Source organism: Syngnathus acus, chromosome 21 (assembly GCF_901709675.1).
Source record: "Syngnathus acus chromosome 21, fSynAcu1.2, whole genome shotgun sequence".
Classification (NCBI taxonomy): domain Eukaryota; kingdom Metazoa; phylum Chordata; class Actinopteri; order Syngnathiformes; family Syngnathidae; genus Syngnathus; species Syngnathus acus.
The window spans coordinates 32,675-49,511 of NC_051105.1; the positions used below are offsets into that span (position 1 = coordinate 32,675).

General features: G+C 49.7%; 1 protein-coding gene across 2 annotated transcripts in view; it reads right to left on the reverse strand.

The window, feature by feature from the left end:
• The window catches only part of LOC119139825 (titin-like), a 116,565-nt gene that overhangs the window by 7,877 nt on the left and 91,851 nt on the right, over positions 1 to 16,837 (reverse strand). For both annotated transcript variants that reach the window (XM_037280826.1, XM_037280825.1), the window contains 29 exons: positions 16,533 to 16,829; positions 15,659 to 16,246; positions 15,264 to 15,566; positions 14,884 to 15,180; positions 14,499 to 14,786; positions 14,093 to 14,398; positions 13,655 to 13,957; positions 13,270 to 13,575; positions 11,426 to 13,189; positions 11,011 to 11,304; positions 10,645 to 10,929; positions 10,258 to 10,557; positions 8,004 to 10,070; positions 7,623 to 7,925; positions 7,242 to 7,547; positions 6,825 to 7,115; positions 6,444 to 6,743; positions 5,877 to 6,182; positions 5,456 to 5,758; positions 4,970 to 5,251; positions 4,289 to 4,882; positions 3,875 to 4,162; positions 3,150 to 3,449; positions 2,754 to 3,056; positions 2,325 to 2,627; positions 1,635 to 2,219; positions 1,243 to 1,545; positions 764 to 1,063; positions 75 to 650 (listed from right to left, as the gene is read on the reverse strand). In XM_037280826.1, the coding sequence (XP_037136721.1) occupies positions 75 to 650; positions 764 to 1,063; positions 1,243 to 1,545; positions 1,635 to 2,219; positions 2,325 to 2,627; positions 2,754 to 3,056; positions 3,150 to 3,449; positions 3,875 to 4,162; positions 4,289 to 4,882; positions 4,970 to 5,251; positions 5,456 to 5,758; positions 5,877 to 6,182; positions 6,444 to 6,743; positions 6,825 to 7,115; positions 7,242 to 7,547; positions 7,623 to 7,925; positions 8,004 to 10,070; positions 10,258 to 10,557; positions 10,645 to 10,929; positions 11,011 to 11,304; positions 11,426 to 13,189; positions 13,270 to 13,575; positions 13,655 to 13,957; positions 14,093 to 14,398; positions 14,499 to 14,786; positions 14,884 to 15,180; positions 15,264 to 15,566; positions 15,659 to 16,246; positions 16,533 to 16,829 (13,041 nt within the window). The remainder of the gene's footprint in view (positions 1 to 74; positions 651 to 763; positions 1,064 to 1,242; positions 1,546 to 1,634; positions 2,220 to 2,324; positions 2,628 to 2,753; positions 3,057 to 3,149; positions 3,450 to 3,874; positions 4,163 to 4,288; positions 4,883 to 4,969; positions 5,252 to 5,455; positions 5,759 to 5,876; positions 6,183 to 6,443; positions 6,744 to 6,824; positions 7,116 to 7,241; positions 7,548 to 7,622; positions 7,926 to 8,003; positions 10,071 to 10,257; positions 10,558 to 10,644; positions 10,930 to 11,010; positions 11,305 to 11,425; positions 13,190 to 13,269; positions 13,576 to 13,654; positions 13,958 to 14,092; positions 14,399 to 14,498; positions 14,787 to 14,883; positions 15,181 to 15,263; positions 15,567 to 15,658; positions 16,247 to 16,532; positions 16,830 to 16,837) is intronic.

Sequence of the window (16,837 nt, forward strand, 5' to 3'; positions counted from 1 at the left end):
GGTGTACTGTAATCATTGTCACTTTTTACAAAGGCAAAGGTGGTACTCGCTGAGTTATGAGGATAAAATCATACCGTAGATTTCAACGTTGAACGCAGTGTCGGCCCTGCCAAAGTGATTGTGCAGTCGGATCCTGTATTTTCCTCCATGGATCCTGCGCTGCACATTCTTGATAATGAGGTGGGTATAATGCTCCGTGGTCTCGATACTGATGTCCTCGGAGTTCTCCAGGGTCTTTGCTTCTTGGAGCCACAAAATCTTTGGCACGGGACGCCCAATGTACACAACGTGGATGCGTAGGGTCGTTCCTAGACCGGCGTAGTACGTGCTCTTCAATGGGTAGTCAGAGTGGAAGGACGGGGCAGCTTCCAGTAAAAGAACTCCCTTGGTTTCTGCTTCGCCGGCATCATTGGTAGCCTTACAGGTGTATTCTCCCTCATCCTCTTGTTGATCAGTCATGATGGAGAGGGAGTGGTTACGGCCATCGGAGCTCATCTCGTATTTGCGGGACTCGACAATCTCCTTGCCTGCGTGGTACCACTTGATCTCAGGAACCGGCCTGCCAATAATCTGGCACTTCATGACAGCAGGCTGTCCCAGTTTCTCTGTGACTTCGTCCATTTCTTTTCTCAGACTCGGTTTGGTCTCGACTATGTAAAAATAGCGAGCAGAAAAAAATGCACAAAATGTGAAAAGGTGTCTTACTATTGTTTCATGCCAACTATACAATTGCTACTTTCATATCAGCGATGGGTATACGCACCGCTCAGTTTGGTCTTGATGCAAGCGGCTGTCCGTCGAGGCCTGCTTATCCCGGTGTCATTCTCAGCTAATACTCTGAACTCATATTCGGTAGCTTCGGCCAGACCACGGATGGTAAATTCCTGTTCTGTCAGCCTCTCCTTGTTGCATTTCTTCCAGGTGCTCTCAGTGGACTTTCGGTATTCCACCCAATAGCCCAGGACCTCCTTTCCACCGTCACACTCTGGAGCTTGCCAGCGAACGGCGATGGAATTTTGAGTTACCATTGTTGTATCAATTTCACCTGGCTGGCTTGGTTTATCTGCACGGTACAAAGGCGCAAAACAACCAGATGTTTGTCTGTGCCACCAAAGGTAGCGAGTGAGAGAGATGAGGGATTATAATTCTTGATACGTATTAGGGGACATCTCTGACAGGAATCTGCTTAGTATCGTTAGTCATCCAATTTATGCTCCTGACTTTCGTCACATGGTGACTCACCAAACGGATCTTTGCACGTGACGGTCTCTGACACAGGTCCAGCTTCGCTCTCTCCAATATCATTGACAGCAAAAATGCGGAATTGATAGTCTGCATTTGCTCTGAGTCCAGACAGGGTAAACATTGTGGCGGGAATCCTGGCGGGGTGACGAGACCATTGCTCCGCAGACACCTCCTTGTACTCAACAAAGTAGCCCTTGATGGAAGAACCTCCATCGTCCTTTGGTCTGCACCACGCCAGTGCCACAGAGCTTTTGGTGACATCCATGATTTCTAGCGGTGCGCCGGATGGCTCCGGTGGACCTGTTTTTCAAACAAAAGTTTCCCGGCTCAACAAATGCCGATGAGAGAATTCTGGTAAACAAATGATGGGGTGGGGCCAGAATACTTACAAAGTGGAGTCTTGGGCACTAGCGGTTGCTCTGACTTCAGAGATGGGCCAATACCAAAAGAGTTCTCGGCGGTAACCTTAAAGTGATATTCTGTTCCTTCATTTAGGCCCTTGACAAGCAATTGATGATCTGTCACCCTGCTGTCCACAGTGTACCAGGCATTTCTGGTGACCTCTCTTCTTTCGACAATGTAACCAAGTATCTCTGCGCCGCCATCATCGGTGAGTGATTTCCAGGACACCTTTACAGAGTTGGCCTGGATTTCCTCAAACGTTAACGGTCCTTCCGGAGCACTTGGACGGCCAATCACTTTGACCTTGATTTGGGCCTTCTTCTTGCCAACTTCATTTTCCAGAAGAAGCTCATACACACCAGAGTCGCTCCTCTCGGCTCCTTTGATCACCAGTTCGCTGGTGTCTTCAGTGTAAGCAACCATGGCCTTGGTTGACACCGCCCCGCTGTCCTTTGACCATGAGCAGGTAGGGCGAGGTTTGCCCTTAATGGGAAGAGAGAGCCGGACCACTCCACCGTGACGGACCACGTACACATCTTTGTATTTCAGCTCGAGTTCACAATCGGGAGATTCTGTACAAGCCGAGTACAGAAATGGAACAGTTACTTTTCATTGACTTTCCTGAACAACAAAACTCATTTTGTTCACCTAGTGTGTCCATTCTTGTGTGCGCTTACCAAACATCTCTGTGATAGTCATAGTTCCGGGAACTTCGGCAGGCTCCCCAGAACCGCCCGCGTTGCAGGCCAGTACTCGGAATTTGAACTCCTCTCCTTGTGGCATGTTGGTCAGGGTGTACTCGCATATCAGAGAGGGTGTGGTGTTGCATTTGAGCCACGCCATAGTGCCCACCTTCTGCATCTCAATGAGGTAACCGTCCACTCTTGCATCTCCCTCATCATCAGGGGGACTCCAAGCCAGGGATACAGATGACTTGGTGGTTTCCGTGACCCGAGGGTTCTGGGGGCAACCGGGTGGATCTGACCGGGACAGAAATATGGATGTTCCGTTTGTACCGATTTAGCTGTTTGCATGAAATGTATTGAAACACTGTTTGTACTTGACAAAATGCAGAAAAGAGGACATTTTTTCTTGTTTGGTCTCACCAATGGGATCTGATGCCACAGCTGGTTTCGAAGGCAAGCTCGGTTTGCTTAATCCACGGGCATTGATGGCAATGATTCTGTGTTCGTACTCTAGGCCTTCGATTAGCTCTGTGGAGCGGTATCTATTCATGGTGACAGGGTGCTTGTTGGCACGCACCCATCTGTCAGCCCTGACTTCTTTGCGCTCGATAATATAACCAGAAACCTCGAGCCCACCATCCTCTTCCGGTGGATTCCAGGCAACAGTCATACCATCACGCGAAACATCAAAAATGGTCGGCCGGCCAGGAGATCCGGACACATCTGCAAAAGACGGAGAATCGTGTTAGCCTTGTGCCAAGACTTATGGTTACATACGCTTGTGGAATAAATTACAACGAAAAAAAATGCTGTTACTTGTCAAACTCCTGCAGGTAACAATTTCAGACTGCAAGAAATCTCCGGTCCCATAGCGATTCACAGCAGCCGCACGGAAGACGTACTCATCTCCCTCAGTCAGGTTCTCAAATTTGAAGGTGGGTCGGCTGACAGAGTCAGAAACCGGCACCCAGCCTGGTCTGTGGGCATCTCGTTGCTCCACCACATAGCCGCTGATGGGAGCTCCGCCATCCCTAGCGGGAGGATCCCAGCTACAGGTGACTGTGGTTGCGTCAATCTCATCAAATCTGATTGGTCCTTTTGGTTCGTCAGGTTTGGCTAGGAGAAAATGATAGTGTGTCACTGCAAAATCATCCAAACCACGCTTCTCACGTCGTCAGATGAAAGGTCAGAGAAGGGCAGTAACGTGCTGCATTGACTTTATGACACTAACTTAAGTGACTTGCGTTGACTTTGAAACATTAACTCAAGTAACTTGGGATAAATTGTACTTGCCAAAGTTAAATTGATATAACATACTCTTTCCTTTCACTTCTACATACGTACATATATAATTCTTAATCATACATGTAATTCTTTGGAGGACTACTCTTACTTGAGACGTAATATTACCACGAAACAAACCGTACTCTTACTGGACTACAATTTTTGGCTGCTCTACCCACCTCTGTCCATATTTCACCCGAACATACAGAGTATGTAAACAAATCCAAGTTAATGCCCATCTGCGGGGCTTTCCTTACAGAGAATGACAACTTTGATGACCTCGCTGGTGACACCAACAGTGTTCTTCAACTCCAGGGTGTAGTTTCCAGTGTCGTCGATGGTTGTGTTGGAAACGGTTAGTTTGCAAAACTTGCCAGTGCTCTGAATCTTGACACGATCTGTGATTTTGATCCTGTTGTCACCAAAGAACCAGATGCAGGAGGGGGGAGGCCTGCCGATGATCGGTAGGTCCAGCTCTAGGGTTTTACCGGCCAGAACGTGAATAGTTTTCTGGGGAAGGCTGGTGAAATCCACCGCAGGCATCACTGTAAAACAAGTCAAGTCTTTTGTAAAGACTAAAACCATGTTTCATCGCACTTTGTCCTCACGGGTTTGACGAAAACGAATAAACAATGCGATAACCATGAGACAATGCTGCTGCTGCTGCTCACCTCTTTGTTCCTGTACGGTCACAGGCGTAACGAGCTCCTTTGCTTCGCTGGCGCCTCGACTGTTGATGGCTTTGATTCTGAACAAGTACTGCTCCTTCTCATTCAACTTCTCAATTGTGTGCTCAAAGTCAGTTAGCTTGAGCGAGGCCACCTTCATCCACTTGTCAGTACCAAATTTGCAAGCCTCGACAATGTAACCCGTAAGTCTGCTGCCTCCGTCATGCTCAGGTTTCTCCCAGCTCAACGAAACTGTGCTTTTGGTGACGTCAATCACCTCAAATTTGCGCGGCGGGTGAGGCACCTCACAAACCAGGATCACATCCGATGTCTCGCGAGGCTCGCCGACACCGTAAATGTTTTCAGGTAGGACTCGGAAGTAGTACAACATGCCCTCCATCAGGCCATCAATCTTGAAAGATGTCTTGCTGCACTTGGAAGTAACAGTTTTGTAGGCTCTCATGGAGGCTTCGCGCCGCTCGATGATATAATTGTTGACAGGGGCGCCGCCATCAACGCAGGGGCCTTCCCAGGAGATGGTGGCATATTCTTTGGTCAGTTCCTTGATCTTGATCGGTCCCGTCGGTCCTGGAGTGTCTAGAATTGCAAAACGTTTGCCATTTACAAACGACGTTCCTAAATAATCACGCTCGTGACATATGCCTTTTTTTAATATCCGCTTACCATAGACTTTGACGAGGATATGGACTTCCTGTTTGCCAGCAGAGTTCTCAGCCACCAGTGTGTATTTTCCCGCATCGTACCGATGGACCTTATCGATGATCAGTGTGGTTGACTTGTGGGTGACTTCTACGAAGCCTCGGCTGTTAAGGTCAACGCCCTGCTTGCTCCAAGTGATTGTCGGAGCAGGACGGCCGGTAATATTGACAAAGAGGCGTAGAGAACCACCGGCCCGCAGGCAGATGGTCTTCCTCAGCTCATCAGGGAGCTCCAAGTCAGGAGTTTCTATTGGGTCAAGGTAATGACAAATAAGGTTGCTGAACTGCAACACGCGTGCGTATTAATTCATCTTTCTCCAAGGTCTATCTGTGACTTTGTAAATTTGCCAGCGGGTTCAACCTGCTCTCTATTCCTTAGCAGTAGAGTAATCCGTATTGTCACGACTGAATGGGAAAAAGGAAAAGAAAAAGAAAAAGAAAAAAAACGTACCAATTCTCTCGACCGGCTCCGTTTCGGCACAGTGCTCGCTGAAGTCTCCGATGCCGTTGATGTTGATGCCGACCACTCTGAAGCAATACTTCTTGCCTGAGCAAAGTCCGGTCACTGTGTGCTCTAAAGTGCGCAGTGTCTTCTCGTGGGCCTTTGTCCACTCCTGTGTTCCAGCTTCCCGCATTTCCAAATAATAGCCCAGCACATCAGCTCCTCCATCCTCCACAGGGCGAGACCAGGCCAAGCTAATGCTGTCAGCGTGCGTGTCAGTGATACGAGGTACCGAGGGGGGAGATGGGGTGCCTACGATGAGAGAAGACAGAGCTGAAATGCGTCGGATGCAAAGTGAGCGTGTCACCGACAGACTTCGTTTGCCAAGCTCTTTTGGATTGCTGGCGTATTAGGACCAAAACAAACTTACACGTTGGCTCTCTGCAGACAACGTAGAGTGAAACCTCACTCGGTTCACTCTCTCCAGCCTTGTTGATGGCCGTCACCCTGAACTGGTATATGTTGCCTTCGGTCAAACCGGACACCTTCAGCGTGGTGTCGAGATGTGCTCCGTTCCTGTTCACCTTCACCCAGCGAGCGCTCTTCTTCTCACGCTTCTCAACAAGATAGTGGAGCAACGGGCTGCCACCGTCACTCTCAGGCTTCATCCACTCAATGGTTGCAAAGTCCTTTCCAGACACCAGGATCTCAGGTGCACTGGGTGGCGATGGCACAGCTGTGAGGAGACAACTCGAGGTTTGAAACAACAACTGCGACAGGTTGACGTTATAATAATGATAAGTGACAAAGGGCAGGTTGTGCGGAATATTGGAACAAAGAGTTTCGCTCATGTAGTCGGTTACAGTAAGGTTACGATCCACCAAACCGGCCGTTTACGTTTAGGAAACTCCTCGGCAGCAACTTCAACTGCAAACGACGTCAAAAAACAAAAGTGTATATTACACACATTTTACAACAGTTGCATGGGGACACTCACTGAAAGTGTTCTTGGCAACCATGGGATTGGAGACAAGGGGGACACCAGCGCCGTACTTGTTGATTCCCCGGACTCTGAACAGGTATTCTGTGTTCTTGAAAAGCCCCGTGATGCTGCAAGCCAGCTCCTTGCACTCGGTATGCATGAAAACCCAGTTAAGTCTGTTGGTGTCTCTTCTCTCCACGAGGTAGTGGGACACCTCATCACCGCCATCTTCCAAAGGAGGCTTCCAGCTCAGAGTGCACGACTCCTCTGTTATCTTGCTGATTTCGATGCTGCCTTCACACACTCCCGGAGTGTCTAGAAACAGTCATTGTGTCGTCAGTCGTTTTCTCGTCTCACAAGGAGTTTGATTGGAGAACAGAGTGCAGGGATACTCACCAAGTACTTTGACGTTGACTTCAGCAGTCTTTGTTCCACTCACGTTCCTAACAGTGAGAATATACCTTCCGGTATCATCTCTGTCACAGAACTTGACGATAGCCATTGCCCGGTTGGATGTGTATTGCAGATGGTACTTCTCGCATAACTCGAGTTCCCTGTTGCCCTTGGACCAGGAAGCTTTGGGCTCAGGCCTGCCACCCACGGCAGCGTCCAGAACCAGATCTGAGCCAGCTCTCACCGTGACAACTTCAGACAGTAGTTTGCCGTCGAGGTGAGCCTTTGGAGGTTCTGTCGCACAATATAAGCGCATTGACACAAGTTGCATCTGCACGGTGGTCAGCGCGGGCATTTGTCACATATTATCTGACATTGAATCGCTGGCTTGTTTTCGCACAAATAATCAAAGTAGCTTACCAAAGTCAGTCTTGCACTGCACAGAGCCAGTGGAATCTGATGGGGTGCTGAAGACTTGGTTGGCATTCTTGGCAATGACTCTGAACTCGTAGGGTTCTCCTTCTCCCAGGGCGGTAACAGTGTAGAAAGTGTCCGTCACATTTGTGTAATTACACTTCAGCCAACGGCCCTCGCCAGTCAAAGTGTATGGCTTTCGTTCAATGACGTATCCTACGATTGGACTGCCGCCGTCATTGAGCGGAGCCAACCATTTGAGCGACACTGTGGTCCTGGTTACATTTGTCACTTCTGGCTTACTCGGTGAATCTAAAAACAAAGACGTGAAGTCGTATCGGTCATAGGTCGGAAGCGGTCAATGTTTGCGTGGCAAGCGTTACTCACCGACAGGGTTTTGGGCGACTGCTCCTTTAGAGGCTTCACTGGCCTTGCTCAGACCAGCACTGTTCATCGCATAAACTCGGAACTGGTACTCTAGACCTTCGACGAGGTCTTCCACCTTATGAAAGCACTCAAAGCACGGAATCTTGTTCTCCCTTACCCACAGAATGTTATTTCTCTCTTTCTTCTCGATCCAGTAACCTGTCACCTTGCTGCCGCCATCGTGATAGGGCTCCTCCCATTTCAAGGTCATTGTGTTGGCAAAGATATTAAAGACACATGGCCTTGTTGGTGCTCCAGGAGGTGCTACAACAGTCAAACGTGAATTCTCTTAGCGACTCACGACTTTTACCATTGTCTTGCCAATTTAGAAATTGTACTTACTGTAAGGATGCTCTGCGACGACGGTCTGAGACTCAGTCGGCTTGCTGATGCCAAATCTATTCTCGGCAGAGACCCTGAAGGTGTATTGCATGTACTTTGTCAGATGACTGACATGCAGAGACGTGCGCTTCACGCTGGAGTTGATCAGTTGCCAGGCACTGGAACCAGATTCACGCTTCTCCACGATGTAGTTGGTTATGTCGGTGCCGCCGTCATCCTCTGGCGCATCCCAGTTAACGACACAGGATTGGGAGGTGATATTTGAAATTTCGACAGGCCCCGTCGGAGGGTTGGGTCTACCGATGACGTTGACGTCTATAGTAAAGGTCTTGGTTCCGGCAACATTCTCCAGGGTCAGGTAGTATTTTCCTCCATCACCCCTCATGGCATCCTTGACTGATATGCTCGTTCTGTCTTTCGTTACTTGAATTGAAACTCTTTCAGAGTTCTTCAACCTCATCTCCTCCAGTCTCCAGGCTACCTTGGGAGCAGGTCGCCCGCTAATAGGAACATCAATTGTGAAGCTACTGCCAGAGCTGCATGTGATCAGCTGATTGATGATCTCACTGAGATCAGCTGCCGGTTCAATGTGAGGCTCTTTGACCAACACCCGGGCTGGATTTTCCCGGGGCCTGCTGAGGCCGGACTCATTCTTGGCTTTCACACGGAAGTGATACTCGTGGCCCTTGTTGAGCTTATCAACCACGTAGGAGAGGTTCTTGGTGTTGCCAACCACAAACCATTTATCCGTCCCACTCGCCCTGGCCTCGATGATGTAACTCTGGATACGGCTTCCGCCGTCATGCTCCGGCTTCAGCCAGCTCAGTGACACCGAGCTGTCTGTTGTGTCTACAATGTCCACTCTCTTTGGTGGCGCTGGCTCGGCAGTGGCGACGACAGGCTCTGTCATCTCCAATGCTTCGCCGACACCGTGCTGGTTCTCTGCAGAGACCCTGAAGAAGTATGGCACTCCCTCCAGGAGATCCTGGATTTTCATGATATTCTGAGTGCATTTTCCCCCAGACTGTGTCCAAGCGCGACGGGTGGCCTCGCGTCTCTCCACAATGTAGTGTTGGATTCGCGCTCCGCCGTCATTGAGCGGAGGCTGCCACGCAAGGGTGACTGAGCCTCTGGACACCTCGTGGAAGGCTAAAGCCTCAGGAGCTCCGGGAGTGTCCATGACCTTCAGGGTGAAAGTCATGGACTCGCTACCGCTGCTGTTATCCAAGTTAACAGTGTATTTGCCTGTATCGTTCCTCGAGCAGTTTTCAATATGTAGAGTACTGCTGCCCTCTGCAGTTATGACCTCGGACATCACACCCACTTCTCCTTCTTCTTTCAGCCAGGTGGCGACAGGAACTGGCTTTCCCCTGAATTGTACACTTAGTTTCACTGAACCTCCAGCCTTGACAACATGCGTTTGCTTGAAGGAGGCATCAATATCAACCATTGGCGGTGTGAGTCTGTCAACGGCCTGAGCCGGTTCTAGAGTTGCCATGTCCTCGCCTCTTCCGACTTGATTTACAGCGGCAACGCGGAACTTGTACGCAACCCCAGTTTGTAGACCAGTCACCGTGTACTCTGTTTCGGCCACGAGCTCTTCATTGACTCTATGCCAGTCGAGTTCATTTGCTTTAACCATCTCGACGATGTATCCCAGGATATCAGAACCTCCGTCATCTGCAGGCTTGCTCCATTCCAGACTGATAGAGGTATTTGTGGAGTCGGACACACAGACCACGGATGGAGCGCATGGGATGTCCTTTGGTTCGACAGCTTTGATGGGCAAGGAGATGTTGCTCGGAGAACCAATACCGGCATCATTCACAGCCATCACCTGGAACTCGTACTCCATATTCTCAGTGAGATGAGAAACCCTGTGAGCACATTCGGTGATGGGTTTCTTTGAAAGCACCTTGTAGAACCGGACAGTCTTCTTCTCTCGTTTTTCCAGTATATAATGTTGGATGGGGTTTCCTCCGTCTGATGTTGGAGGAGTCCAGGCCAATGTTATGCTTTCCCCTGTGACCTCGGTGGCATCCGGAGTGCCTGGAGAATCGGGGGTACCTGGGAGGAAATTGTGAATGGAAATATGTCAAGACCAGAATCAAGGATGAACACGCAGAGCAGAGCTTTCAATCGCAACGGCCGATCATTTTCTCTTCTTTCCGATGTTTAACCTTTCGGGTAGTGTGTTTGTATGTTCAATCCCCAAAAAAAAAGATTTGGTCAAAATGTCATTCTTTTGACTTACTGTATTGCAGCTGTGCAATAATAGGGCAGGATTCCAACGGTCTGCCAACACCAAACTTGTTGACAGCTGAGACCCTGAATTGGTACTCGTTGATCTTTACGAGTTTGGTTGCAGTGAGCGTGCACTCGTGACAGTCATCAGACATTAATGCCCAAGAGATTTTGGATGTTTCCCTCTTCTCAATGATGTAATGTGAAATTTCCGAGCAGCCATTGTTCTCTGGCGGATTCCAGGAGAGGGTACATCTGCCCTCTGAGATGTTGCTAAACACGATGGGTCCTACTGGTTCTCCAGGTGTGTCTGCATCACATATGAAAGTCGAAGTTAGAGGTAATACATCGATCGCTTGTGAATATACTACTATAATGTACAGAAACGACGACACACCTTGTACTTGAACCAGAAGATTCTCCTTCTTGCTGCCCGATCCATTAGTCGCTTCGACCGTGTAGAGACCGCGGTGGGTACGGTCAGCATCTCTGATGAAAAGAGTGCTGTATCCAGGAGCGGTGATAATATCCATCATCCTTTGGGTGATTTCCACGCCGTCTCTGTACCAGATCACTTTGGGAACAGGCCGCCCGGTGATCGCCACATTCACCCTGATGTTGTCACCCGCTTTGACAGTCAAACCCTCAAAATACTCCGGGCCAAATTCAATGTGCGGAGCAGCTGGTTTAGAAAAAAAGGTATTTCACAATCAATGCATCATCATCATCATCTCATCACTCTCGCTGGCTTATCTTCATTTACCATTCTCGCTTCTGACCACAATCAAACCAGACGAGTTGGACGGGGGACTGACGACACCGATGGCATTTCTGGCAATCACCCTGAACTCATAGCGCTCGTTCATTGTCAGACCAGTCACAGTGTGCTGGCAGTCGTGGACATCAGTCAAGTTGGCCTTGAACCAACGACCGTGACCCTGTCGTTTCTCAATGTTGTAGCCAGTGATCTTACTGCCGCCGTCACGTTTGGGCGCATCCCACTTCAGCGTGATCGAGTCACTCGTCACGTCAGTGTAGTCGGGCTGGCCTGGAGGATCTGAAAGACAAAAGTCCAGTTCATAATTAGTCTCCCAAAGGATCCTTGTGAAGAGGTTATTGGTTGACGAATAAGTTGAGCTACATGATGTAGGCCTATGGACAGAGTCGGCGGCACTCACCGACGGGACTGACGGCCATGACGGGCTTGCTCTCATCACTCATCCGGCTGGAGCCGGCATCATTCTGTGCATACACTCTGAACGAGTACTCGAGGCCTTCGATGAGACCCAGGATCCTGTAATCGGTTTCTCTGATGAGCACTAGGTTCACCTTCTGCCACATGATGCTGTTCTTTTCCCTCTTCTCCACATGGAAGCCCTGGATGGGTGTACCGCCATCATAGAGAGGCTTCTCCCACTGGATTGTCATGCCGTCGTTGGTGACGTTATACACAACAGGCCTGCCTGGTGGGCCTGGGGGCCTGAATTGGTGCTTGGCAATCACCATCTGTGAGACCAGGGGCTCACTGACACCGTACCTGTTCTCAGCACACACTCTGAACTGGTATTGGACACCCTTGACCAGGTTGGGCACTTGGAACTGAGTTCCCTCCACCCTGGAACAAGCCATCTTCCAGTCAGGCTGAGAGGTGTCACGCTTCTCGACAGTATAGCAGCTGACGTCTCCGCCGCCGTCGTCATTGGGCTCATCCCAGGAGATCATGATGCTTTCCGCTCTGACTTCATCAAGGCGGATGGGTCCGAGGGGCTTCGATGGGGGTCCGAGGGTAATGACGTGGATGTGGAAGGACTTTCTGTTGATTTTGTTGTCAAGAGTAAGTGTGAATTTACCCTCATTCTCTTTCTTCACACTCTTTATCATTAGCGTCACTTTGTTCGCTGTCTTCTTGAAGCGGATTTGATCGCTTTCCTTCAGAGGAAGGTTGTCCTTCAGCCACGAGACTGACGGCTTGGGTTTACCTACGTAGGGCAGCTCAATGTGGACATTGTGCCCTAAGCGAACACAGATTCTTCCATCCGGGTAGTCTGCGAGGCTCGCTTCGGGTGTGATAACATAGTCGACGACCTTGATTGGACCTATCTTGACAAAGTCACCCTGACCCTTCTCATTTCGGGCCGCAACTCTGAAGAACACGTCGGAGTGCTCCTTAAGTTTTTGCACCTCAAACTCGCAGTGTCGGCCCGTTCCTCCAAGTGTCCAGTCTTCGCCCGCGGCTTTCTTCTCAACGATGTAGTCGGAGATGATGCTGCCGCCGTCGTAATCAGGCTTAAGCCACTGCAGGGTGACTGAGGTCTTGGAGGAATCCTTCATAGAAACACATTTGACTGGACCGGGAGTCTCTGCAGCCTTGACGGGTTCAAGTGTTTCACATGGTTCACCGACACCATTCTCATTCTCTGCGAGTACACGGAAAAAGTACAATGTCTTTTCAGAGAGATCTTCAATCGTGTAGGTGGTGTCGACGCATTTGCTTGTGACTGCAGAGTATGATCTCTTTGAAGAGTCCCTCTTCTCTACAATGTAGTTTGTGATTTCAGCACCGCCATCGAGGAGTGGCGTTTCCCAGCAAAGCGTGACTTTTCCACGGGTTACGTTTTTCAGTGTCAGGTTCCTGCACTGAGCTGGACGGTCCTGGACCTTCACGGACAAGGTTAGCGTCTTGGGCTCTCCTACGCCATTCGCAATCTTGACCGTATATTTTCCAGTGTCGAGCTTGGTGACATCACGCATGACGAGAACTGCGGTGGTGTCCGAGTGGTGGAATTCATAAGAGGGGTTGTTGTCGATACATAAATCCCCTTTGCTCCAAGAAGCGTCGGGTGATGGTCGACCCTTCAAAGGAACAGAGAGCTCCACATCCTTGCCAGCCTTCACAATGTAGTGAGTTCTCACGGCCACATCTGAGTCAATCTGGGCTTCCTCTGTGAAAACGATATCACGGTCATTTAACAACAAACAAACAAAAAGGAAAGACATTTCTCAAGTCTGCAATGTCACTTACCCAAGATATCTTTAGCCTGTACAGGCTCAGTCATCTGCAGAGGTTCCCCACGGCCCGCGCAGTTGACAGCAGAAACTCGGAAAAAGTAGTTCACGTCCGGCTGTAAGTCGTGTACAGTATATTCCGTCATCTTGACCTCTCCCTTTGAAGTAACCATGGTCCAATTCTCCTCTCCCTCCACCAGCTTCTCCACCATGTAGCAGGTCACCTCACTGCCTCCATCCCATTCTGGCTTGGACCAGCCCAAAGTGATGGAGGTCTTTGTGGAATCCATCACCTTCAGCTTGCAAGGCTCATCTGGAGCATCTGTGAGCCAAATGAATTGATGGGCACAGGTGGTCCTCGATTGACATTTTGGAAGCAGCCAGCGTCTGGGATCACTTACCAACGGGATCTGCAGCCTTATAGAAGTCGGATCCGTCAGAGAAGGGTCCTTCTCCAGCCCTGTTAATGGCACAGACGCGATACTGGTACTCATTTCCTTCGGTGAGATGGTAGACAGTCTGCTTATGGTCTGGAACGGGGTCTTTGTAAACTCGGATCCAGCGCAAACTCTTCCTGTCACGTCTCTCCAAGTAGTAGCCAGTAACTGTGCTTCCGCCGTCCACACCTGGACTTTCCCATTCGACCACCATAGAAGTCTTGGTGATGATGTTCACCTCAGGCGTATGTGGCTGTCCCGGAGTGACTGATGGAAATGCACAAAGAACAGATGTGTGAAACCTTTGTCCCTTGTGATCGGGGACAGGAAAACGAGCAAGAGTTCTGCATTTACTTGATGACGAAAGCTAAAGTGAAAATAAGCCTGAATTCCAAAGCTTACCAAAGGCGTTCTTTGCAACAACGGCCTCTGACTCGAGTGGCTCTCCCACGCCAAACTTGTTAACAGCCATGACCCGGAACACGTATTCGTTTCCTCGCACCAGTTTGCCGACGGAGATGTACGTCTGCTCGTGCCGCTCAGAGACTGTCGACCAGACCACTCTGCTGGTTTCACGCCTCTCCACGATGTAGTGCGTCACCTCGGAACCTCCGTTGTCGGCCTCACACACAGGCTCCCAGCGGAGGATGATTCTGTCCGCTGTGATGAGGTTAAAATTAATGCTGCCGGCCGGCGGTCCGGGTTTGTCTGAGGAGACATGAAAAGGCGCCATCATTCAACAAACACAACTGAGACACGGGAGGAAACTTTTCAACGTGAGAAAAGGAAGCGAAATATGTCAAAATACCGAGGATTTCGACCGCAACCGTAGCCGTCGCTGAGCCAAACGCGTTTTTGATCTTTATCTCATACGAGCCAGTGTGTCGGCGGGTCGCATCCTTGATCAGGATGGCTGACGACTCGGTTGTGTTTTCCACACACGAGGAAGAAGAAGCGACAAGCTCCTTTCCGTTTTTGAGCCACTCGATGCTTGGCTGAGGTTTGGCAAGGATTCCTACTCTGATTTTAACTGACGTTCCGGCTTTGTACTGAACCACATCCAAATACTCTGGAGGAAGATCAATGGCCGGAGCACCTGCACAAGAGAATACGGATCACATTTTCAATGCCTTGCGCTTTTCTTAACTCGCCCAATCACAGTCATACGAGAAGGAATGAAAATGAGCACTCACCGTGCGCGTCGATACAAGTGACCGGGCCAGCAATAAGAGAAGGGTTACTGACAGAGCCGACAACATTCTTTGCATACACCCTGAACTCGTAAGACTCGTCCTGGTTCAGCCCAGACACCGTGAAGCCCATCTCAAGGATATTTGTGAAGTTAGCCTTCACCCATCTGCCACTGGCGGCGTCCCTCCTCTCCACACTATAGCCGGCGATCTTACTGCCGCCATCATATGGGGGCCGCTGCCAGGACAGGCTGACTGAGTTCTTTGTGACTTCGGTGACGTGGACATTTGCAGGAGGCTCTATAGTTGGAGATGTCAGAGGAGCGCCAAGTCACATCGATGTCAACGGAAGCTCCGACTATAAGACTGAGAGCGCCACTTACCACACGCATCAATCGCCAGCACCTCATCAGACGTCTTGCTCATCTTTCCAATGCCAGCGGCATTTTCAGCTGCCACCTTGAACTCGTAGATGAGACCCGGGCAGATGTTGGTGACCCGAAACTGGTTTCCTGGTATTGCTGTTTTATTGATCTTTTGCCAGAGGATACTGCTCCTTTCCTTCATCTGAAGATGATACCCGGTCACGGGATTCCCGCCGTCGCTCACCGGTTCATTCCAGCAGACAGTCAAGTTATCCCTACACACAAAACTAACCCAAGGCGTGGATGGAGGTCCAGGGACGGCTGGAATTAAAGCGACAGCATATTAGTCGATGGTACGTTTGAAAATGTTCATTGGCCAACCGCGACAAACCAACAAAGCCACATTGACTTACTGAATGGAAGCTTGATCATAACTGACTTGCTGTCAATGTGGTCGCTGACACCGTAGCGGTTCTGAGCCTTAATTCTGAAATGATACTCCTCCCCCTTGGTCAGTTTCATCACTTTGATTTCACTTCTTGCAACGTTGGTTGACGCCTCTGTCCAGGTAGGAGTGCTAGTTTGCCGTTTCAGGACGACGTAATTGGTAACAGGGCTGCCACCGTCATACTCTGGAGGATCCCATTTCAAGTACACTGTAGTCTCTCCAACCGCTCCAATCACCACAGGTCCGACCGGGGGTCCAGGTCTATCCAGCACAACAAAGTTCATGAAGATCTTGGCGGCACCGCCGGGGTTTGAGGCGGTTACTTCGTATTTCCCAGCGTCGCTTGCTGCGCTTTCATTCAGGGTAATCGTTAAGTTGTCAGGCGTGACTTCGGTCGACAGTCTTTTGGATCCCTTGATGACAACATTGTTCTTGGACAGAGTCACTTTCGGCATCGGCTTGCCAAAAAGTGGAACGTCGAAGGTAAGGTCGGAACCAGCTCTGACGTAAACTGTATTCTTGGGGTAGTTTTTCAAATCAAACTCTGGAGCCTCTGTTGAAATTCAAGCAAAATGCAAAATAAACTTACAGCGAATTTGAAAGCAAAAATAGGCTCCTTCTATGGCAAATAGTTGGCGTTTCATACAACACGTCATCGCAGCGGTGCACGTTGAGTGCCGCATCTCGGTTCGCTGTACATTAGAAAGCATACCTTTAGAAGATGATGATGATGATAGAACTTTATTCATCCCACAGCGGGGAAATTCACTTGTCACAGCAGCGCATATGAGTGCAAGAATAATACGAGTGCAAGAATAAGAGATGAGAGAAAGAATTACCTTGAATTTCTTTGACGATAACCGGTACGATCATCTCCTTTGGTTCACTTAGTCCAGCGTGGTTCTCAGCTCTCACTCTGAAGTAGTACTCTGCACCTTCTCTTAGGCTTTTTATAGTGTGGCTCATGGTCCTCACTGATGCACACTTGACCCATTTGGTTTGCCCCTTCTCCAGAGCGTCAATGAGGTAAGCCTTCACTCTGCTACCACCGTCATACTCGGGACGAGTCCAGGCGATTGTCACGCTGTCTTTAGTGACATTTGCAACTCCGAGTTTCATGGGAACACTCGGCACCTCTGCGACA